Source organism: Atractosteus spatula, chromosome 27 (genome assembly GCF_055471065.1).
Source record: "Atractosteus spatula isolate fAtrSpa1 chromosome 27, fAtrSpa1.hap1, whole genome shotgun sequence".
Classification (NCBI taxonomy): domain Eukaryota; kingdom Metazoa; phylum Chordata; class Actinopteri; order Semionotiformes; family Lepisosteidae; genus Atractosteus; species Atractosteus spatula.
Window position 1 is genome coordinate 9,471,883 of NC_142732.1, and position 22,776 is coordinate 9,494,658.

The window sequence follows — 22,776 nt, forward strand, 5'->3', positions numbered from 1 at the left end:
ATCTCCCCCACACGCTATGTGTATGTACGATCAACCCTCAGACAGTGGGTCTTGTCTGACAGCGCTCACCATTGATCTGCTGTATTTCCACCTGCACGCTGGCAGTTCATTTCCTGAAGCAGTTCACACCGTGGGCCACCAGGTGGAGCCGTTCCTTCCCACTTCCGATGATCTAGGGGCGGAAGTGTCTCTCCAGCATCCCGGAACTACATTGTTTCACGCCGAAGCTGGCAGCCATTTTTCTTTAAAGCTGCATTAAGGTGCTGCGGCTCCGTATTTGACATAGTTTTGGTGATTTATTTTTGTGTTTTTTTTGGGAATACTCGGTGAGAGGGGACGTAAGTGTGTTTGCTTCTTTTGTGCTCTTTAGTTTTGCCATATAGATCAAGCAGTTGACTCTAAATTGGCGTTAGGCTACAGCCGTAAAAGCCGTTGCAGTCGAAATGCAGTGATGTTTTCGCCATTGGCTTTTCTCTGAGATTTTGCGAAATAGGCCCCATTGTTTTTTTTTCCTCCCCAAAAGACCCGTGGCGAGCAGTCGCATTAACATCCAGTATCTATTTTATTTCCCGAAGATAGATCAGTGAGTTTGTATTTCAGTATTTGCGTCAATGCTGACATCTCAGAAATGAGTAGATTCCAGCTTGTTTGCTGGGATTTCGCCGCAGCGGCTGTTGCCTCTGATTAAGCACAAGAGCAGCTCCGTTTAAGAAATTGAGCCACCCAAAAATATTGGCGACATCTGTACCCGGGAAAGTCATATCAGTTTGGTCGGATTTCCGTGCACGGTAGATCGCATGGAAAAATGCGTAACTGTTTATGATGATATTCAGAAACCAGGTAGTCCAGTACTCCTCTTACATAATCAACCCGATGAGGCGAGAGTAGCGTTTTCACAGTCAGCGCTGGATGAGCTGAGGGATATCAGTTCGCCGGCTCTTTTGTTAACGATACCCGTGCAACTGCTAAGCAAGTCGTGTACGAAGCTGGGAAAAATGGCGAGTTTTTAACGCGGCCACTGCCTTTTCTCGTCGTTGAATCCTCATGTAGGTGCGTCATGATGCAGTGCAGCCGAGCGCCCCGGGTTGCGGTGCGAGCTAGTTTGAGCATCGACGCTCATCACTCCTGCCCGGAATAAGTTTCTAGTATATTAAAGCGTCGTTTTACAACTAAACGCAAAACCGGGTTTGATGTGCGGTGTTCCACATCGCCGAGGTACGGTTTCGGCTCATTTCAGCTGGGCGTTTAGGTGGTGTCTGGTGTTTCGACCGTTTCTCAACTTTGCGGCCTGAGACTTCGAAATCGAATAACCTTTTCTGACCCCCCCGTTAAAATTAAGTCCATTTTCTGTGTTTATGTCGTTTTACCGTTAGGTACGCAACTAGGTTATTAGGTGAGAATCACTTGGTACCGCTGTAGCAGTAGACAGCGGCTCCAGTGAGACTCCCTTCCCCTGCCACAGCGGCAGCTTCTGTACATAGAGTCCAGACAGCCGCCTGGTCCTGTCTGGGCTGAGGGTTTATTGTTTTGCACTTGGCCACTGCCTCTCGAGTGGCTGGTGTGGTCCTGACCCAGCTCCATGTCTTGCAGTTCCCGCCATCATGTCCGACTTCGTGGAAAGTGAGGCTGAGGAGTCCGAGGAAGAGTACGATGACGAAGGCGACGTCCAGCCCAAAAGGACGAAGAAGTTTGTGGAAGTCGATGATGGTAAGCCGGGTGGGGTAATCCCCACCGAAATTTGCCTGGAAAAATTAAGCGGACAGGCGCCTTGCACATTCAGTCCCTGGAACTGGTCCCGGAGAACTCCATGTTCTCCGCATCCCAAGTACGTATTTATCCCACAGCAGTCTGGCTCCGAAGTAGAGCACACACCGCAGTTCTGATCTCTGGCTCATGTCAACGGACATCCAAGGGTCTCCCACTGCAGAGCAGCTTTGTTACAAGTCAGGTGTTCCAAGCTGCAGGCTCCTGTGCCTTTCTGATCAAGATGATCACATTTTAATATTTTATCACTTTCTGTCTGAAGCCTGCAGTACCTGTCCAGTATCTCTGATCCAGACCCGCACAACAGTGATCTGCTTTATCAGTGGAGGAAAAGTATGAATTGACACCAGTTTAAACAGTAGTGGATCATGCAGTTAATAGCTCAGAATAAGATTCTTTTTTTCCTGTGGTGCCTGTTTGATCTTAACCTTAAGACGGGAAGGTCAGGAATTGTTTCGGAGGGAAAGAGGCGATTGAGCAGGTCCTGCCAGGAGCCCTGCTGGAGGAATGAGGGCGTCTGGGTCCTGCGCTGTGAGCTGAATGCCGGCTTGTTTTTCCCCCTGCTCAGAAGAGGAGGAGGAGGAAGAGGAAAACCCAGAGGAGCAGGACGAGCACGGGAACCTGCTGGGGCTGATCGATGACGACGTGGAGGAGGAGGACGAGGACGACGACGACGAAGGGGAGGGGGCAGGGGACAGCGACTCTGGGGAGGAGATTGGCCACAGGAAGCGCAAACGCAGTAAGCACCGCAGTCCCCTGGCGCTGACGCCACAGCAGCAGACAGCTAAGCCACGCAAGCAAAGCTCTGTAGTTCTTGTGTGATAGACAGAGGAACACAATGATTTCATTTCCAGGCATACTGATGCCAGTCAGTATCATTCATATATGTAGTTCAAGTAGGGAGCTGCGTCAGCATGCGTAGGCTGCAGAGGAACAGGTAGCAGGTTTATTCCATGCTGAAAAGGAAACGCAATGTTTCGGCTGTGGAGCCTTCTTTAGGTGTGAACCTGAAGAAGGCTCCACAGCCGAAACATTGTGTTCCATCATTCATTTATACCCCCCCCCCCATTTAGGCTGATCCTCATATTTCTTAAAAAAGAAATGCAGACTGGTCTGTATTTTAGCGAACCTTAACCTGAGACATTGTTTGACATTGATTAAATAAAAGCTATTGCTGGGATTCTCAACTGGAGAATTCATCTTGAGTCTAGGAGGTTTTTTTCCTTTTTAAGTTGAAAAGCTGTCAATACCTTACGGTTCCTCTGCCGGTTTTAACCCTCTTCAAGATTAAAGAGAAATAGGAATCCTACTGCTGTCCGGACTCTGTAATTAATCATTTGGGAAGCACTGAGCGATTGTGAATTTCTGGTCTTTCTGCTCAGGTTTCGATGACCGCTTGGATGACGATGATATTGATCTCATCGAGGAGAACTTGGGAGTGAAAGTCAAGAGGGTGAGATTCTTTTAAAGCAGGCTTCCAGTTTTTATTGATTGGCATCGACTGCGGAGGCTTGCGTTGTTTTTAATCTGTCAGTCCTGAAATGCAATATTCAATAGTTTGCTGGGCCTTGATGATCGTTTCAGGACTCTGGGTGTGACATCATTACACCACGTGGAAGACTAAATCGTCCAGTTAATTCTTCTTCGACTGCAGTGCCACGGCTCGTGCATTAATGCATGCAAAGTGGTTTATTTAGTCACGCTCTCCCAGGATAGAAACTGAACTGTAGCCTCCTTGTTTTGTGTATTTCTCTGCGCGCTACACTGAAGCATGAAGTACACGCATTGCCTGGAGAAAATCATGGCAAAGATGGAATGAAAAAATGGAACCGGTTCTTGTTTTCACATTTTCTTTAGCGTTGAATTTGGTATTGAACGAAGCTAAAAATAAATTCTAGGTGCTTTCATTTGTCACTGTTAGTTTAAGTGCCTTGAAACATCCTTGTCATAGCCTACATGTAGATGTGATAATTGTTGAAGTTATTTATTTCCAGTATATGGGTTTTAGAACTATTTTAAGAAAAACTATAATGGTTTGTGCTTGTGCTGGGGATAAAAGGATTCTCCTCTTAACCTTGCATTTATTTAACAGTTTGTCTTCAGTTTTAAATTTCTGAGTGCACTCCAGTAAGGGAATGGTTTAATTCCACCTGGTGCTCGGGGACTCCTGCGGAGAACACTGGCGTTGAACTCGCACCCCTGTTAACCGGCTTTCTTCCTCCCCGCAGCAAAAATTCCGGCGCGTGCGGAAGATGTCCGACGACGAGGACGAGGAGGAAGAGGATGGGCGGGAGGGCCACGAGAAGGACCTGATTGCGGAGGAGATCTTTACGGACGGGGGCGTGGAGGATGGCGAGCCGGTGGACGTGCCGCCTCATGGGGTCGATGAGGAGGAGGACGAAGACGAGGAAGAGTCGGGTGAGGGCAGGGCTGGTGGCTTGCCGGGTTGTGAAGCACCACCCAGCTTGACAAAGTATCCGTGTCTAGCAGGTGACCATGTGATTCTCGGTTTTGCCCTAAAGCACCTTTTGGGATTTCTTTAGATATCGATGACTTTATCGTGGATGACGATGGGCAGCCCCTAAAGAAGCCGAAATGGCGCAAGAAGCTTCCTGGTTATACTGATGCGTAAGTGATGGAAAATCCAGAGCTGATTGATCATTCCTCGAACACTGAGGAGACGCTTTAATGGTAGTATAGCGCGTGTGCTCTGTTGTGAGTGTTGAATGTTTTCTGACTGCGCAGGGCTCTCCAAGAGGCCCAGGAAATATTTGGCGGGGACTTTGACTTCGCGGAGTTCGATAACGAGGGCTACGACAACGCGGAAGAGGAAGAGGAGGACCAGGACGACGAGGCGTGGGACCGCCCCAAGAAGCAGACGAAGAAGAGGGTGGGGCGTCGTAGCATCTTTGAGATCTACGAGCCCAGTGAGCTGGAGAGCAGCCACCTGACGGACCAGGACAACGAGATCCGCTCCACTGACATGCCTGAGAGGTTCCAGGTGGGCACATGGCTCAGGCCTTTAACAGGGGTTACAGATCTTGTTGGTTGAGCTGTTGGTTCTCCTTTCTCATTGCTCACTGTATCTCACTGCTCGCTTTCCTTGTGGCTTTCTCCCTCTCTTCCAGCTGCGAATGATTCCTGTGAAGCCGGCAGAGGACGATGAGCTGGAGGAGGAGTCCGAATGGATCTATAGGAATGCCTTCTCCACTCCCACTATCTCCATGCAGGTACTAACCTTCTTCTCTTCAGGTGAAGATGGCTGGCCGTTTCATTTGAACCGGGGCCAAATCTTTTCTTTAAAATGTGGTTCATTCCAATTCTGCCTTGATCTAGTGGCTGGTTATGTCATGGGAGCGCGTGTTTCAATGAGAGTGCATTAGTTCCTCTTTTATTATTTTAAGAACTGAAACTCCGTCCGCAGATGCGGGAGGTTAAGTGGATTTCTGCGGTCATTCCATTGACTTATTCGCACTGGATTCCTTCCAGGAAAGCTCTGACTACCTGGACCGTGGCTCAACCAGCAGCTTCAGCAGGAAGGGCCCCAGCACTATCCAGAAGATCAAGGAAGCTCTTAACTTCATGAGGAACCAGCACTTTGAGGTATGGAAGGGTCCTGGCTGCATAGCCTGTGCAGCTGGCAGTGTGTGTAGTGCACTGCCTTTCATAAGAGGCAACACGAATGGGTGATACAGTGATTAAATGCTGCATTTTAATTGAAATATGCATCTGGGTTTTTCAGTGTTGTTCTTTGGTCTTTATTACATTGCTGGCCTTTGTCTAGCTCTTTCCATTCCAAAGGATCCTGAAGTGCTCCACATCTGGAAGGGTGCACACGAAACTGCTGAAGGAGTCATTGGGGTGGAAAAGAGAGCAACTGCTCCAGCAGTTGAATCAAGTGGAAACCTTGGCGAGGCCAGATTGTTTGGGACCTAGAGTGGAGTTTAGCCAGAACTTCTGGATTAAACAGCCCTCATCTTAAGGAAGATTTAATGAGATCTTTAAAGGCCAAATACTCAGGACCTTGGTTTAACATTTCATCCAAAAGACAGCACCTCCTACCACTCTGTAGTGGTGATTTTGACTCTCGAGACAGAAATATGGAGGATTTTGATCTTTATTCAGTTCAGCTGTCCCTGCACTGAATAAAGCAGTTTAACTGCTCCCAAGCTTTACTTGAAGTGATTTCTACCCAGCAAACTGCCTCCAAACCTTTACAACATCTCAGAGCTCCTGCAGCACACTAGCTGCAGAATACTACTTTGTCATGTCATCTAACGTGCATGTCCATGTCTTTTTTTAGGTTCCATTTATAGCATTCTACAGAAAGGAGTATGTGGAACCAGAGCTTAATATCAACGATCTGTGGAAAGTCTGGCAGTGGGATGAAAAGGTAATTTATTACCCATGTTATAATGGTTTTAGATATTTTTCTATTTGTTTAGGTAGTGCTATTAGGTTGAAATAGGTTGAGTACAAACCTTCGTTTAGTAACCTTAATTACAAATATCTCTGCATTTTTAGTCCGTTGCAGTATGTGCAGTTGTGTAGAGGAGCTGAGAATCTCTGAATGTCACTATTACTCGCGAGCGTCTCAGCTGTGCAGTGTAGGTTTCTTCAGCCGCTGACTTGCCTGTCTCCTGCGTGTTCAAGTGGACCCAGCTGAAGACCCGGAAGCAGAACCTGACCCGGCTCTTCCAGAAGATGCAGGCGTTCCAGTTCGAACAAATCTCTGCCGATCCCGACAAGCCTCTCGCCGATGGAATCCGGCCTCTGGACACTGCGGATATGGAGAGGTAAAGCCCGTTTTCAGACCCTGGTGTTGAGGAGATTAGAAATATTTCGTAGAACATAACAGGAGCTTTGAAACGGATGGGACTGGACCCCTTTTAAATTGTGAAGATGCGTTCCTGATCGACTCTCAGTGTAAAATCCTAGAGGAGACCATATCCACCACAGCTAACACCACGATTTCATTGTAGTAAATGTTGTAGTGCTTTAAAATGTGCGTAATTTAATTTCTTCTTGTCATTGATATGATATTAATGTAAGCTGTAAGCTACCAGCATCCACATTTAACGCACAGCTGCTCAGTTTTGGCCACGGACATGTTATCTTTTTTTAAGGGAAGGGGATAGAATCACCCATTTCAATAGGAGGCACTTTCTGTCCAGCCGATTTCTTGCATGAAAGACTGAAAGCCTGTTTGCTGCTCAGGCTCAAAGATGTCCAGTCTATCGAGGAGCTGAGCGATGTGTATAACCACTTCCTTCTGTACTACGGCCGTGACATCCCCAAAATGCAAAATGCTGCCAAAGCCAACAAAAAGAAGCTGAAGAAAATCAAAGAGGTCTCAGAAGAAGATGGTGAGATATAGGCAGAGCCTCCTTTTACTGAACTAATTATGTTGGATCAGGATTATAGTGAATTCCGAGGTTTCATTATAGTAAACAATGTTGCAGTGCTTCAAAATGTGCGTACTTTAATTTCTTCTTGTCATTGATATTAATGTAAGATGTAAGCTACCAGCATGCACATTTAACACACAGCTGCTCATTAAAGGGCTGGAAGAGACTTGTGGCCTGGGGTCCCCATCACGAGTGTGAGGGTGTGCCTTTTCCTCTGTGCAGGTGAGCAGGATATTGAGGCTGAGGAGCAGGAGGAAGAGGAGCAGAAGGGGCCAGATCTGAAGCTGGCCTCCCGCAGGGACATGTACAGCATCTGTCAGAGCGCCGGGCTGGGTGAGTCACGTCAACACCAGGGGGCGCTTTGCCTTCTGGGCAAATTGAACGGCTTGGGCTTTCGTGATCTTTTGATTTTGAGGTTAGGGTGTCAGGACCTGAGGAGACCCCCGCAGTGCCTGTGATGCTGTATTTAATCATTAAGAAAATGCATTTTGTTCATCACCGCGGAGCAAAATCATAGCAAAATGCACAGCCCATTCAGGAAATGGTTTCTTTCTTCAAACGTAAGATATTTCACTGGCAAAATCGTCCTTTTCAGACGGTCTGGCTAAGAAGTTTGGTCTGACCCCGGAGCAGTTTGGGGAGAACCTGCGGGACAGCTACCAGCGCCACGAGACGGAGCAGTTCCCCGCCGAGCCGCTGGAGCTGGCCAAAGACTATGTCTGCAGGTAGCATCTGCGCCGGCCGCTGTGTGCTTATGCACAGGCGAGAACCGCCCTGCCCGTACTGTGTACAGTTGCTACTTTATGTATTTGCGTAATCTGGATTTCTTCTATTACATTGGTGGTGTGTGCGTGTAGTATATAGATTGTTGTGGTTTCATTCTGTTCTGCTCTGTGGACGTCAAGGTCTTGAGGTGGCAGCGGGGACTTGGGTTGGGGTTCCCCGTCGGTCCAAGTTAAACCCCTGTGTCCTCACAGTCAGTTCTCGGTGCCGGAGGCGGTGCTGGAGGGGACGCGCTACATGGTGGCCATGCAGATCGCCAGGGAGCCGCTGGTCAGACACGTGCTCCGGCAGACCTTCCAGGAGAGAGCGAAGATCAACATCAAGCCCACCAAGAAAGGCAAGAAGGTACGAGCCTCTTCCCTGGTCCTTCTGATGCACACATGTCACTTCCAGGCCAGGAGCGGTTGGGTTCCTGCATTTAGAACATGAATTTTGCTCTTCTCCTGGTTCTACTAAGCCCACTTGTTTTAAAAAACCATCCAGTTCCCCCTTTTAAATCGTGCATCTGCTAAGCTGATCTGATCAATTTTCACACCTTTACATGGACTACAGCTTTTTGCGGATATAAGAAGAATATACTTCTGAGTGTTTTTTGAATGTTCGGGAGAATGTCTTCCCATTCGGAGGGGCGTGGCAGTGCTTCTCGGTTGTCAATGTTGCCCTGTGGTTGCAGGATGTAGATGAAGCCCACTATGCCTATTCCTTCAAATACCTGAAGAACAAGCCTGTGAAGGAGCTGAATGGTGACCAGTTCCTGAAGATGTGCTTGGCTGAAGACGAGGGGCTGTTAACCATAGACATCTGCATCGATCTGATGGGAGTGAAGGGGTGCGCTGTCATTGCTGCTGTCTTGCCTTCCTGTGTGTTTTCTGTTCCCCCTTACTGACATACTTTAAATTGCTATATACCTATATAATATACTTAATATAACATTCTTTTGATTAAGTTTTATTTTCCATAACATTGTGAGTTTAATAAAATTTATGATCAGCTGTTTAAAACACTGCAAGATTGCAAATACTAATAATTATAGTATCACTATAGCTATTCAGAGTCTCTGCTTTCCTTATTCAGTTTACGAAGGAGGAATTAGTCAGTCGTTAACCACTGCAAGATGAAAAACATCTCCTGCGTTTTGGGCCTGTAGGTACGGCAGCGACCAGACGTACTTTGATGAGATCAAGCAGTTTTACTACCGAGATGAGTTCAGCCACCAGGTGCAGGAGTGGAACCGCCAGCGAACCCTGGCCATCGAGCGCTCGCTCAAGCAGTTCCTGTACCCGCAGATGGCCAAGGAGCTGAAGAACAAGCTCATGGCAGAGGCCAAGGAGAACATTATCAAGGTGATCAATTTGTGAAAGTTGTGAAATGCATTTCTGGTTCAGCAGGCTGCCGGCTCTGGTGTATCAGCTCCTGCCTCGTGCTGGAAAGTCAGTGCCTGTTTCCTTGCTTTGTGCAAGTTCTTATAGACTGAAAGTAACACTCATGGTGTATTGAGCATGCTTCCCAAGAGTTTTGGCAGTGAAGAACATGCGCACGCGCTCTCTCTCTCTCTGTAGGGCTGCAGCCGGAAGCTGTACAACTGGCTCAAGGTGGCGCCGTACCGCCCTGACCAGCAGGTGGAGGAGGACGATGACCTCATGGACGAGAACCAGGGCAAGGGCATCCGCGTGCTGGGGGTGGCCTTCGCAGCGGGCAGGTAACCCTCTCACCCGGGGCACTCGGGGCCAGCCGATCTCTCGGCGATCATCCTGGCCTCCGTCAGAGTTCAGTTGCGTGCTGCAGCTGGAATGGAGCAGCTCTTTTTGTCCTGTTCTGTCACACTTTGCCAGCCTAACCGTTCCCAAGTTTAATCCCTGTGGGCGATCAGAACACGAACATCAAAAAGGTTACAAATCGGAGGATGCCTTTTGGCCGCACGATAACGGTTGCACATCCAAGACTGCAGCAGGAAATAATTCTTGACCAAGACGAGAAACATTTCCGATGAACTGTGTGATCAGAGCCGATCCAGCACAGGCTGGCGTGGAGGTGACATGAGTTTCACATGGGGAAATCGAGTATTTATTTTTTAATTACAGGTTTCCTTTTCTTAGAATAATATTTTAACTTATCTGGGTTTCCTTAAACACCCCTAATGACTTTGAAACACTCTTTATGATGCGTTATGATATGGGGGAAGTTTTGGAGTAGCCAGCGTGTCTTTGGGGTCACAGGAAGAACATGCAGAACAGGCCGTCAGGAACCCCAAGAGAGAATCGAGCTGGAGCTCTGAGTCCACATTATTAACCGTACACCACCACCTTGTAGCACCAGTGCCGATGGGGGGCGGAGACACTTCGGTGTGTGGAAGAGACTGGGCATTTTTTATGGTAGCACCTTAATTTTGTTTCCCAGAAAAGGCACAAGCAGTGATTAAACTTAGCAGCCCGCTTTCTTACGAGGGTGCCGGGAGTCCGTTAGCTATGGAGGAGTGCCTGGCTCAGAGGTGTGCTGTTGTGGAACTTCACATTTTGAAGGGCAGCCTGTCGTCTTCTCAGGGACACTCCAGTGTTCTGTTCCCTCGTCAACGGTGATGGCGAAGTCGTCGATTTCCTGCGCCTGCCTTACTTCCTGAAGAGGCGAAACGCTTGGCGGGAGGAAGAGAGAGAGAAAAAGGTAGATTTGAGACTTAAAACCAGGTTTGCAGTTATACTTAAATGCCCCCATGGTGTTTCTGGTAGAACTGATTGGGTTGTTGGCTTCTGACCTGCTCACAGTCATGTTTTGTTTACACTGAAATTTTGCTTTTGCTTTGTCCCTATTCATTATACAATAACTGAAAACGATTTCTGAGATGCTTTTTTTTTTACTTTTACATTTCTAGATAGCACTGTTAATTCCTTTTGTTTAAAAAATACTTCTCCATTGTAGATGGTGTATTTTGTTTCCTCTGGGTATTCATCTGCTGAGGTGCTTATTGGTCTTAATTCCTTTTTTGTTCTGAAACTTGCACATCACATTAGGCATCAGCTGACAGACCACTGGATATCTGCACTCTCAAACTCGAAACAAAAATCCACATGATGTTCAATATGTTTTTTCACCCCAAATGACTGTCCTATGTTTTCGGGGTTGAAACCTTTCTTTTGTTATTTGACTTTGGGAGTTTGGACATCCGTTCTGCTTCTTCTCTGAAGCGTAGGTGTTGATATTGGTCTCCCCTCCCACCAGATGCAAGATATCGAAAACCTGAAGAAGTTCCTCGTCAGCAAGAAGCCTCATGTGATCGCCGTTGCCGGGGAAAACAGGTTTGCCGGATCTTTTTTCTGTTTTTGTGGAGTGTGAGGAATTTCCCCCCCCCCCCCCCCCCTCTTCCGGGAGCCGCCGACTCACACGCCGTGTTCCCCGCAGGGACGCCCACATGATCATCGAAGACATCAAGCGTGTGGTGAGCGAGCTGGAGCAGGAGATGTCCCTGCCCTCCATCGGAGTGGAGCTGGTGGACAACGAGCTGGCGGTGCTCTACATGAACAGCAAGAAGTCGGAGGTGAGCGCCGCCGCCTCCTTCTGTGTCCATTTGTCATGCCGGAGTTAGTGGGCATGATCGGAAAGCTCTGCTTTGTCCTTTATAACCAGAGTCCTCCATCTAGCTGTTGCCGAGCAAGCAGGGGGGAACTCAGTTCTCAGAAGCTGCAGGATCATCTGCTCTTCTTCCACTTAAAATATTCACTTAATTTTTTATTGGGGGTGGGGCTAAAAATGAAATGGGCTCTTTTCAGCAGGTTAATAGGCGCATCTAACCTGCAGGAATCCTGATCTTGCAGAATAGGGTGACATTCTTACAGCTGACAGTTCAGGACAATTATATTTGCTTAAGAAAACAATGTTTGCACAAAAAAGTAAAAAAATAACAGCATCTCGGAATTTGTCTGATGGGGAGGCGATGAATCCCTTTGATTCCCGCTAAGGATTTCTCAGAACACGGTCGGTTTTTCCAGGTGGATTTCCGGGACTATCCCCCGTTGCTCCGCCAAGCAGTGTCCATCGCCCGGAAGATCCAGGATCCTCTGGTGGAGTATGCTCAGGTGTGCAGCACCGACGAGGACATACTGTGCCTCAAGATGCATCCTCTGCAGGTAGGTTTCTCCCGTGTTGCCCAAGCAGACCACGGTCTTCTCTGCAGACAAGGATCATTGTTTCAGTCTCAGTTGATCTTTTCTGTGTGACTGGAGCTATAATGCATGTGAATATTTCTGAGGCAGTTATTCTGAAAGAAGGCCCTTGGCTTGTTTTCCCCTTGCTGATGATTCCGTCACTGAGCTCTTTTCTAAACCTGACCTTTTTTTCCCCCCAGGAGCATGTCGTGAAGGAGGACCTTCTGAACGCGCTGTACTGCGAGTTCATCAACCGGGTCAACGAGGTGGGCGTGGATGTGAACAGAGGCATAGCCCACCCCTACACCCAGAGCCTGGTGCAGTACGTGTGTGGACTGGGGCCCAGGAAGGGCTCCCACCTGCTCAAGGTTAGCCAGGCTTTTCCAGGGTCTTCTAGCCATCCGCGAGGCTGTCCAAATACATGTGTGTGTATGGACAGGTCATAAGTTTGTTTTCTAAGCGGCAGCTTAATTAGACCCTTGGCTTACTTGGCTACTTGCAACTAAACAGGCTAGTTGTGCTGAATGGTCTCTTCCCACTTCCTGCAAAACCTTTCTTAAAACCAAGGTAACGCAGGTGCTTTCCAAAGAATCTGTAACCTGGCTGAAACCCCTGTCCCCTCTTCTCTCTTTCTGCGCAGATCCTCAAGCAGAACAACACCCGTCTGGAGAACAGGACCCAGCTTGTCACCATGTGTCACATGGGCCCGAAAGTGTTCATCAACTGCGCCGGCTTTATCAAAATCGACACGGCATCTTTAGGAGACAGGTGAGAAGGGGGCCACTTGATGTCACTGCTGCAGTATTTATATTGGGATTCTAAAGCAGGACTTTTAAGGCACCAGGTGTGTGGGGCATTTGTTTGTCAGGCACGTTTTAGATTTAAAAGGTGGTCAAAATAGAGCGTGTCTAAGCACTGTTTTTTAGTGTAGTCTTCACCTTCGTCCTTCGGGGGTCTCGTGGATTGTTGACAGGCTGCCAGCCCTCTTACCCGCCCACTTGCTCTTGCGTTTTCAGCACGGACTCCTACATCGAGGTGCTGGACGGCTCACGGGTGCACCCCGAGACATACGAGTGGGCGCGGAAGATGGCGGTAGACGCGCTGGAGTACGACGAGTCGGCCGAAGACGCCAACCCAGCAGGGGCCCTGGAGGAGATCCTGGAGAACCCGGAGAGGCTGAAGGATCTGGATCTGGACGCCTTTGCCGAGGAGCTGGAGAGACAGGTGTGTGTTTCTGGGGGGGGGGGGGGGGACGCTTGCTGGTCTTGTGACATTTGTTCATGCAGCTCAATGCCTAAAATCGCATCTCCACTGCCATCCCCCTATCTTTTCCCTGTGCAATAAAACTGAACACACACTTAACACCAATCATTGCCTGGTGCTGACCTCAGCCTCCTTCCACAGGGCTATGGCAACAAGGGTATCACTCTGTATGATATCCGTGCCGAGCTGAGCTGCAGGTACAAGGACCTGAGAGCCCCCTATCGGCCTCCAAACACAGAGGAGGTCTTCAACCTGCTGACTAAGGAGACGCCAGAGACCTTCTATATTGGTAAGCACCATCGCAGTGCTTTTTGCAGTCGATGTATTTTTGTGACGTTTTAATTTGATTCATATTATCCTTGAAATTTGCCGCTGTTCTCCATGTTTGGGCTTCTTAGTTTTCCTAATGCTTTGTGCAAGTTGTGACTAACGTGCTCTGTCTCTTGCCGTCTCCCCTCCACAGGAAAACTCATTACCAGTGTGGTGACAGGCATAGCTCACCGGCGGCCGCAGGGCGAGAGCTACGACCAGGCCATCCGGAACGACGAGACCGGGCTGTGGCAGTGCCCCTTCTGCCAGCAGGACAACTTTCCTGAGCTGAGCGAGGTTAGTCTAGCCCGTCCGTGCCCGGCGCCTGATAAGACATGCTCTTCCTTTTGTTTTCACTGCATTCAAAACCGTTCTCCAATTCCATATTAAAACATTTTGCAAGCTGTTTATAGCTGTATTTATCGTCACTGTTCTTCTGTAGCAGTAATGTTTGACTTGTCATACTGCTTAAGTCTTCTTCCAAAATTGTGGTGTCAATCAATACTGTCAGTGATGTTAAAGACTATAATTGGTAGCATCATGGTTATGTGCTCATCTTAGCTCACCTGCCTTCCTGGGAATAACTGATTTAACTTGGATGTGAATGTCTGCACTTAGGAGGGTTTTTTCCTCGTCTCTCTCCACCAATAGGTGCTCAAACCCTTGTTTCTGCTCCCCAGGTCTGGAATCACTTCGACAGCGGCTCATGTCCCGGCCAGGCCATCGGGGTGAGGACACGCATGGATAACGGGGTCATGGGGTTCATCCCCACCAAGTTCTTGAGCGACAAAGTGGTCAAGCACCCTGAAGAGCGAGTCAAGGTAACAAGAGGAGCTGATGGCTCATTCACGGCCCGTTTCTCAACACGGGGGTTCGCGGTCTTGGTCCTGAACGATGCAGTTTTTTTCTACTCAAAAATATGGGTTCTTGTTACTTATGAAATGGTTTGAAGGCCACTGACATATTTAAGGACCGACAACAATCCAATGGCCAAACTTAATCCTAGTATGATGTGAATCAAGGGTTCAGTTGTGTAACAGAGCTGGGTTGGAGCAACGACCAGCGGGCTTGTGGGCTCCCTGGCTCTGGATCTCTGGATTGGGAACCCCTGTTCTAACACTTAATATTTCCCTGTCTGTCTCAAACACAGAACAAGAGATTGTTCTGCTACTCTTTGAAGCTGGTTGTTTCCCCTAGTTGGTGAAATAACATAATGGCTGTATTTCATAAACTGGTGTAGCTTGGGAAATCGAGAGAGGACCAGCATTGAGCTCTCTTGTTGCTGGGCTGCTTAGGTTGGGATGACTGTCCACTGCCGGATAATGAAGATTGACATTGAGAAGTTCAGCGTGGACCTCACCTGCAGGACGTCGGACCTCATGGACAAGAACAACGAGTGGAAGCTGCCCAAGGACACGTACTATGACTTCGACGCCGAGGCCGAGGACCTGAAGCAGGAGGAGGAGGCCAAGAAGAAACAGCAGCGCACAAGTGAGTTCATATCTCTGGGGCAGCATAAGTGTGTTTAATATTGAACACCGCTTTAAGTAACTCTTCAGCCTCTGCCTTGGATGCAGACTAAAAAGACAGTAGGTTTATCGAACACATCCCTATCGATCTTGGTGTTTTTGCATTTATGTATCCTTCGCCAGATGTTGGCCTCGCTGTCTCCTAAACAGTGTTTTTCTCTGGTGCAAATCTGCAGCCTATATCAAGAGGGTGATTGCCCACCCGTCCTTCCATAACATCAACTTCAAGCAGGCAGAAAAGATGATGGAGACCATGGACCAGGGAGACGTCATCATCCGGCCCAGCAGCAAGGGAGAGAACCACCTGACCGTCACCTGGAAGGTGGCCGAAGGCATTTATCAGCACGTGGATGTGAGGGAGGAGGGCAAGGAGAACGCTTTCAGCCTGGGGCACACGCTCTGGATCAACAATGAGGTTAGTGTGGGTGACAGGCCAGGGCTGAACCACACTACCCTGGGCCCTGCCCAGCCCCTGGACCTTCTTTTTGTGTGCTTGAAGTGTCCTGAGGAAGATTCACGGAGCTGAATGTAATAGCCTTCACCATAGGAAGAATTCTTCCATGGAAAGTTGGCCTGTGAGCTACAGGCTTTGTCTTGAACCTGCCTCAATTCCCAAGTTGAGCAATAGCTGGCTACCAAATTTTAGGTCTCTAATAGTATAAAGTCTGCTTATTCATCAGACATTTGCCATGACGTTGTTTCCTTGTGGGAATGTTATTAAACGGCAAAACCATGTTCACTGATCTTTGCGTGTCCTTTTCCGCAGGAGTTTGAAGATCTTGACGAAATCACCGCGCGCTACGTCCAGCCCATGGCCTCGTTTGCGCGGGATCTTCTCGGACACAAGTATTTCCAAGACTGTAACGGAGGAGACAGAAAGGTATAAACGTGGTCTGATTTTTCCATATTTAGAAAATGCACCGTTTGGGTCCACTAGGCTTAAACTGAACTCGCTGTGGTAATGTCAAGGGAGAGAGGGGACAAGAAGTGAGCTTTGAATCTCTTATTTACACGTCCAGCATGCAGGCTCATGGTTTTTCAAAGCCTGGTTTTTGGCAGGGAGTTTGCAATAAAGGAGTGTTTCCTTTTACAGAAAATGGAAGAGCTGCTGGTCAAGGCGAAGAAAGAAAAGCCTACATTTATCCCCTATTATGTATCTGCCTGTAAAGAGTTGCCAGGAAAGTTCCTGCTAGGATACCAGCCTCGCGGAAAGCCAAGGTTAGTAGCTGTCTGCCAGACAGCCTTTCAGTCTTGTGCAAATGCGGTCATTGTGTTGCCAGTTTGCATTCATTTACAGACACCGGAGTCTCTTTGTGCCGATATTTTAATCTTATGTTGGCGTTGTGTGCGAGCAGTACTTCTTGTGCTGCTTGTGACAGATGTGAACATTTGGCGGCGACTGCTGAGTCTGTGACCAACTCGGGCAGTGGGAGAACCGAATGAACTGAAAACTGGATTTTTTTTTTTGGGTGCTTCCCTCAAACAAAGGCTTTAACCAGCCGAAATGGAGAGGTCACGTTTAAAAAGACGTAATACTTGTGGTTTGAAATGCGGAAATTGCTGCATTTGTCTACAAAGATGCATTTTGCATCTGCTGAACCTTCAGGATAGAGACGTGGCACTAACAGGAATTATTTTTTTCTGCCACAGGATAGAGTTTGTGACCGTGACACCTGATGGCTTCAGGTACAGATCGCAGATATTCCCTACAGTGAATGGGCTGTTCCGCTGGTTCAAGGACCACTATCACGACCCAGTGCCAGGTTGGTGCAGCATGGGCAGATCTTACCAGCGAGCCGGGTGTCAGATCTGTGTCAGATATGGCCCATTTTAACAGCAGCACCTGTCTGAGGCACCTGGTGTGCTCCCCGCACTCATTCCAGCATCTCACTGACGTTTGGGCCAAGTGACAGCATGGGAAAGATATGTGCCAGTTTCACAACTGTTCAACCTCTCTGACAGCAGAGCCGTAGCAGCAAACCTCGAAATGGAGAACCCCATTGCTGGCAGGAGCATGTTCTTTCCCGGAGGTCCTCTTTTCTCATCATTGTCTTATAAATTCTCTGAAAATTCTCCGAATTTTTCAGATAGTCTAAAAAGATTATTTTAGCCCGTCAGTCTTACTACTAAAGAAATCTGGTACAAAGTGAACCTTTAGCCTTGAGCAGAGATGACCACGAGTGGAACGTGCTTCGAGTCTTCAGAATCCCCAAAGGCACAGGCCAAGTCAAGTCGCCCGACTTCAGAATCCCCAGTGAATCCCTGGAGGACACACTGCAGCTCCAGGGACAGTGCACTTGAGACTGAGACCAGGGGGCACTTCCTTACACAGTGGGGAGCTTGTTCCACACTCCCACATCCCAGTGATGTGGAGGTTCGAGAAGCGATGGGCCTGCTTGGCTCAGTTAGTTACTAGCAACCCAAACAAGCCAAATGCTGGAATCTATTCTTTTTTTCTAGGTATCACACCAAGCAGCAGCAGCAGAACCCGAACTCCAGCGTCCATTGGTGCAACGCCAGCTAATATTAACATAGCAGGCAAGTCATCCTGGGGAAGAAGTAGATGCTTTTCTTTCATGAAAGGGTTCTGGTCGCTAAGGCACTTGGTGTTACTGAAGCGCACACCGATGTGATAACCCGTCCGTTCTCATTTTGGCCCTTCAAAATGATGAACCTCATGGAAAATGGTCATTCTTGTTCTAGTTTTAGTTTTATACTCCAGTCATGTCCTTGAGGTTTGTACAAAAGGCATGTCGCTGAAAAGGGTTCTGGGGCTGAAAGAGGCGCGCGTCGTCCTGGAGTGTGACTCTCCGAGCTTCTCTCTCTCCAGACCTGACCCGCGCCGTCAGCGCTCTGCCCCAGAACATGACGTCCCAGATGTTCAGCGCCATCGCCGCGGTCACGGGGCAGAGCCAGAACCCCAACGCCACGCCGGCGCAGTGGGCGTCCAGCCAGTACGGCTACAGTGGGGGCAGCAGCGGGGGGGGCGGCGGCAGCAGCGCCTACCACGTGAGTCTCTGCCCGTGCGCCGCCGGGGGGGCCGGGGGGCACTTCCTGTCACCTGGGCGGAGCATTGTCAGCTCTGGGCTGCTCCCCTCCTGCCGCCTGGTTTCGCCAGACAGGGCAGGACTGGTGCCATCGCTGTCGCCCCAGAAACAGGAATGGCACATCCTTATGTTGGCTTCCGCATGGGTGTTCTGTAAATAGGGGCTTCTCAGCCCTGACCTTCACACAGCTCTCGATTTGTAGACATTTGCCAGTTCCTCTGTTCTGTAATTCCGCTGAAATATAGCGATTTAAGGAGCCGAATGCATAAGTGTGCTGCAGTGTCACGGGTTGGGAGAACTCCAGGTGGAGTAGTACTGCTCTGTTGTGTGTTTTACGCTTCTGAAAGACTCCATTTAAAAGTGCTTTGTTGAGCCTGGGGTAGTCCTGTTGCCCCTGTCTCAGTCTGGCCTCTTTTCTCCCAGGTGTTCGCCACCCCAGCCCAGCAGCCCATTGCCACTCCCCTGATGACCCCCAGCTACTCCTACACGACCCCCAGCCAGCAGGCCATGACCACGCCCCAGTACCCCAGCAGCGCCACGCCCCAGTCCTCCCATGGGCATGCCTCGTCGTCGTCCTCCTCCTCCTCCTCCTCCCGGCACCGGCAGCAGCCAAAGTAAGTAGAGATGGAGCCCTGCTCCTCGGGGGTGTTCTGCCTTTAAGGCATTTCGTTTCACGAAGGGTATTGGCTAGCCGTTGGCTCCTCGGCCAAGCACAGGCGCCCAAATGTCTGATCCTGCAGTTCCTCTCATACCGAGCTTCTGTGTAAAAGTCTAAATGATGGGCTGTGCTGAACTGCTTTTTCTTACCATTTTAATTCGCCTTGTACACAGCCTCCCAGTTCACTGTTAGTCTCGCTGACAACATATAGGTCCCAGCAATACAAAAGCCTCAATATTAATAGTGAAGCACTGCTCAGCTGATGTTAAGATCTCTTGGATGTTAACATTAAGAGAGATCTTAACATCAAGGTACAGATGTTCAAGAATTCATAAAATTCTTGCAGGATAAGGTCAAATACTAATTCCTACATCGATTAAAGTAGATTTCTGGATCTTGGACACCTGTTCTATTAGGACTTGTCACTGGAAATGTAAGTTTTGTGGACCCAGAATTTAACATTTAGTCTTCCACACTCCAGTCTTTTACTTTTTACGAATGTAAGAATTTGTGGAAGCGCGTCTTTGTTGAGTGCGATGTGCGGTCTGGCGTGAAGACTGACCGCTGTCCGGACACTGCTGTCCCCACAGGACCAGCAGCCACACGGCAGTGGACTGGGGCAAGATGGCGGAGCAGTGGCTGCAGGAGAAGGAGGCGGAGAGGCGGAAACAGAAGACGAGGGTGACCCCGAGACCCTCGCCCAGCCCCATGATCGAGAGCACACCCATGTCCATCGCCGGGGACGCCACGCCCCTGCTGGACGAGATGGACCGATAGGCCGGTGCGGCCTGAGGCCTCCCAGCCCTTCCTCTCCCTGGGCTCCGTCTCCCGTTTTTCTTTCTCCGACTGGGAGTGCAGCCCGGCAGCTCCTTGGTTTTATGATGAGTCTGGAAATAGTTGACTGAGGGTGAGACTCTTGCAGAAATTGCCAGCCGACAGACCTGAAGGAAATGGACCTGCTAAAGATGTGTGACTGGCAATTTGGGCCCTGACTTCTGAGGGGAGCCTTTCTTTTTTTTATTAGCGGGGAAACACGGCCAATTTGAGCAGCCGGAAGACGTACAGCAGGCTTTACGGTGCTGCAGCTCGAGTACACCTTCAGCTTAGTCCGCTGTCAGCCTGGGCTAATGGGAATCGTACCGGAAAGCAATGCAAACACCCCACACGCTTTTCCCAAAAGCAGCCCTCGCTGCCGTCTGTATGCATGCATCAAAATGAATAAAGTGTTTTCCCGTTTGACCTAAGTCTTTGCTCTGACAACCAACGGCCGTGAATTGGCTTTAAATCGCTCTCCGCTACTTGTGATGTAAGCGTGTCCCCTTCCGTCGGTTATGCTGCTCTTTCCACTCTGGAGTTGAGCTTTAGATTTCAGTCACTACTTTGAGCTTTTAATTTATGGACATCACTGCTTCCTGGGGCCCGCCTCAGGTGGCCTCTGCCCCTGTCATGTCACCACAGTTCACTGGGAGAGCAGTGCAGAGAGCCAGAAAGGAAGAAAAGTAAGGATTAACTTTGTTGCATTTTTTTTACTGCCCGTTTGTATTTTTAATGTGTTATTCCAGCTTATTAATTTTATTAAAATTGCTCCCGTCACTGAGCAGAGACTAATACGTTTGTGTAAAAACAAATTATACCTGCAGATCCTTTATATCAAAGTGACATGGCACTGGTTGACCTCTTTGTTCAGCTGCAAGGAGATTTGCTGATCACCCTGCAGCCCATTGGGGGAATGAACACTCACTAGCATTTCTCCTCTCGGGGAGTTTTCTGTAGAGATCGGAAACCGTTAATTTATATTTCTGTTACCCGATTGATAGAAGGTCTCGTCGGACTGCAATCGCGTGGCTATTGTGGAAATTGTGAAATGAGATCAGTCACAACTGTAATAACCTTTCAAATAAATTGGAGCACTTGGTGAAAGTTTCACTTCAATCATTGGATTTTTAAATCCGGAGTTCGTCTGCTTCTTACTAAGAGGCCCTGAAATTGGCTCCGCAAGCAGGCGGCTAGTCTTGTTCAGAAGGAAGAGGCTGATGGAGGTCCAGATAGTGAAGGTGACCCTGTTGTGAGGGAGTTTTTAGGAGGAGCCTCACAGGGCAGAGTGGGGTCAATTTTGTTCATGTTGTATTTTAACTGCATTTTCCTGAACAAACCAAGATCCACTGATAATTGCTTTCAGAGCCTCACCCCCTTACCCAGTGAGAGCCTGGTGTAGGTTCTGCGGCTGTAAAAGATGACTGTGAGCCAAACGAAGGTGCCTGCAGTGTTTCAGGATGCAGGAGTGGCTTCCTCCACATATCACTTACCATGAGTAGTAGGAAATCAAGGCAATAATGTACTTGAAAATGCCCTGTTCAAAAAATGGTCATTTTCCCCTGTGCAATCACATTGGCGGGGAATTGTTTTGCTAGAAGCAATCGCTTTGTGTGCTCAGGCTTCCTGTTCTACACTGGCAGAAAGCAGTTCCTTTCCAGTTTGTAACCGATGATGTACAAGATCAGTCTTCTCCCTCTCCTTTTTTTTTTTTAACCTGGCATTTGGAAAGACTGCAGTCGGTCGGTTTTTCTAATGCAGCACCACTCGGCTCCTGCCTGTTGACTTTCTCAGCCGTGGCATGTATTGTGGGTAAAGGCTGTTGTAAATGTAATGACGTTTTGAAAGCGTTTTGAAGTTATTCTGTGCATATATACAACTTTGTTCCTGATGTTGTATGAGATGGTCATGAAATACCACAACATATTTTGCTTTGGGAAGTGAACTTATTTTCTCTGTGGCTTAAGTAGATCCCTACTTATGAGAAAACGCACGGGTTCAATTTTTAATTATTCCTTAAATGTTTTTTTATGATGCATCAAGCCACTAGAGAGCCCAGTGAATTGTACTTATCGCTTTACTATAACTCCCAGGCAGTCGGTAATATCTCTACTGTACAGCATAAAGCTGATCCTTGTGTGTGCCGCCTGTCGGAGATCTTGTTCCTGTCGGGCAGCGTTTCTGAGTTTTGTTTTCCTCTGTAAAAATGGGTAAAGAAATTGCAGTCTAGTCTCCGGCCTCTCATTTGGAGCCTCTGCCTGTGCATTTCTCCTGTGTGGCACTGCATGTTGCACTTCAGAAAGTACTTGGCACTGGGGTCCAAGCAGTTATATGGTGTGTCCCCCCCCCCCCCCCCTTCCATTAGAATCAATATCTGCTCGCGTCATTTGTACGTGATGCCCCCAGTGATCCCACAGTTCAGATCATTCTAGTATTTCCTTGAAATGCTAGCGCTTGTTCTTTTTTGTAACCTCTTAAATTTTTGATGCTTTCATCACCAAATACAGTACCCCGACTGCAGAAACCTGTTTCCACCCACTTCCCTGGTGTATGAACGTCTGCGTTTCTCAGAGCAAAAAAAAACCATGTGCTCAAATGGCTCTTGATATACCACACCTTTTTGGAGAGTTCTGAACTCGGGGGGGGGGGGGGTTTCTCATGATCCTCCCAGGTGCTGGCTTCTCCTCACAAGCACAGGCACCAGATGTCTTAATCAGCAAGTGGTCAGTGACTGATCTTCTAGAAGATTCTGGTCTGGAAGTTGGGACAAATCTCACGTGTGATGGGAGAAGTTAGTGGCACCATAATGGACACCTTATAAAGCAGGCCTGTACTCTGAGTGAGGGGCACCAATCCCATTGCCCTAGGGTTCACTGTTCTAGTGCTTTGTTTATCCATAGTGAGCTATGTATCCTGCCAATTTTTTTTGAGAAACATTTCCTCCTGTAATCTGGGTGTAAGAATTCTTATCAACAAGTAAGCATGTCTGCACTAAAGATATGCCTTTACTGATGTAATTAAATGTTTAGGCTAATAACAGTATTTTTCAGGAAATGGCACTGAATA

The 22,776-nt window shown here is 48.4% G+C and overlaps 1 protein-coding gene across 1 annotated transcript; it reads left to right on the top strand.

Moving 5' to 3' along the window:
- The first annotated feature begins 245 nt into the window (after window positions 1-245).
- Window positions 246-21,934, top strand: supt6h (SPT6 homolog, histone chaperone and transcription elongation factor). Its single transcript, XM_088907024.1, has 37 exons — window positions 246-338; window positions 1,591-1,707; window positions 2,333-2,503; window positions 3,147-3,217; window positions 3,993-4,182; window positions 4,308-4,392; window positions 4,510-4,765; window positions 4,893-4,994; window positions 5,254-5,367; window positions 6,068-6,157; window positions 6,418-6,560; window positions 6,982-7,130; window positions 7,395-7,505; window positions 7,768-7,897; window positions 8,150-8,300; window positions 8,629-8,783; window positions 9,103-9,298; window positions 9,515-9,654; window positions 10,496-10,613; window positions 11,169-11,245; window positions 11,349-11,484; window positions 11,936-12,073; window positions 12,292-12,459; window positions 12,732-12,859; window positions 13,108-13,315; window positions 13,496-13,643; window positions 13,818-13,960; window positions 14,344-14,484; window positions 14,959-15,154; window positions 15,369-15,607; window positions 15,959-16,072; window positions 16,286-16,410; window positions 16,843-16,955; window positions 17,653-17,730; window positions 18,023-18,201; window positions 18,663-18,853; window positions 19,488-21,934. Exons 2-37 carry the CDS (start codon window positions 1,602-1,604, stop codon window positions 19,672-19,674), a joined length of 5,187 nt encoding a protein of 1,728 aa, XP_088763150.1. The 5' UTR covers window positions 246-338; window positions 1,591-1,601; the 3' UTR covers window positions 19,675-21,934.
- The last annotated feature ends 842 nt before the right edge of the window (window positions 21,935-22,776 follow it).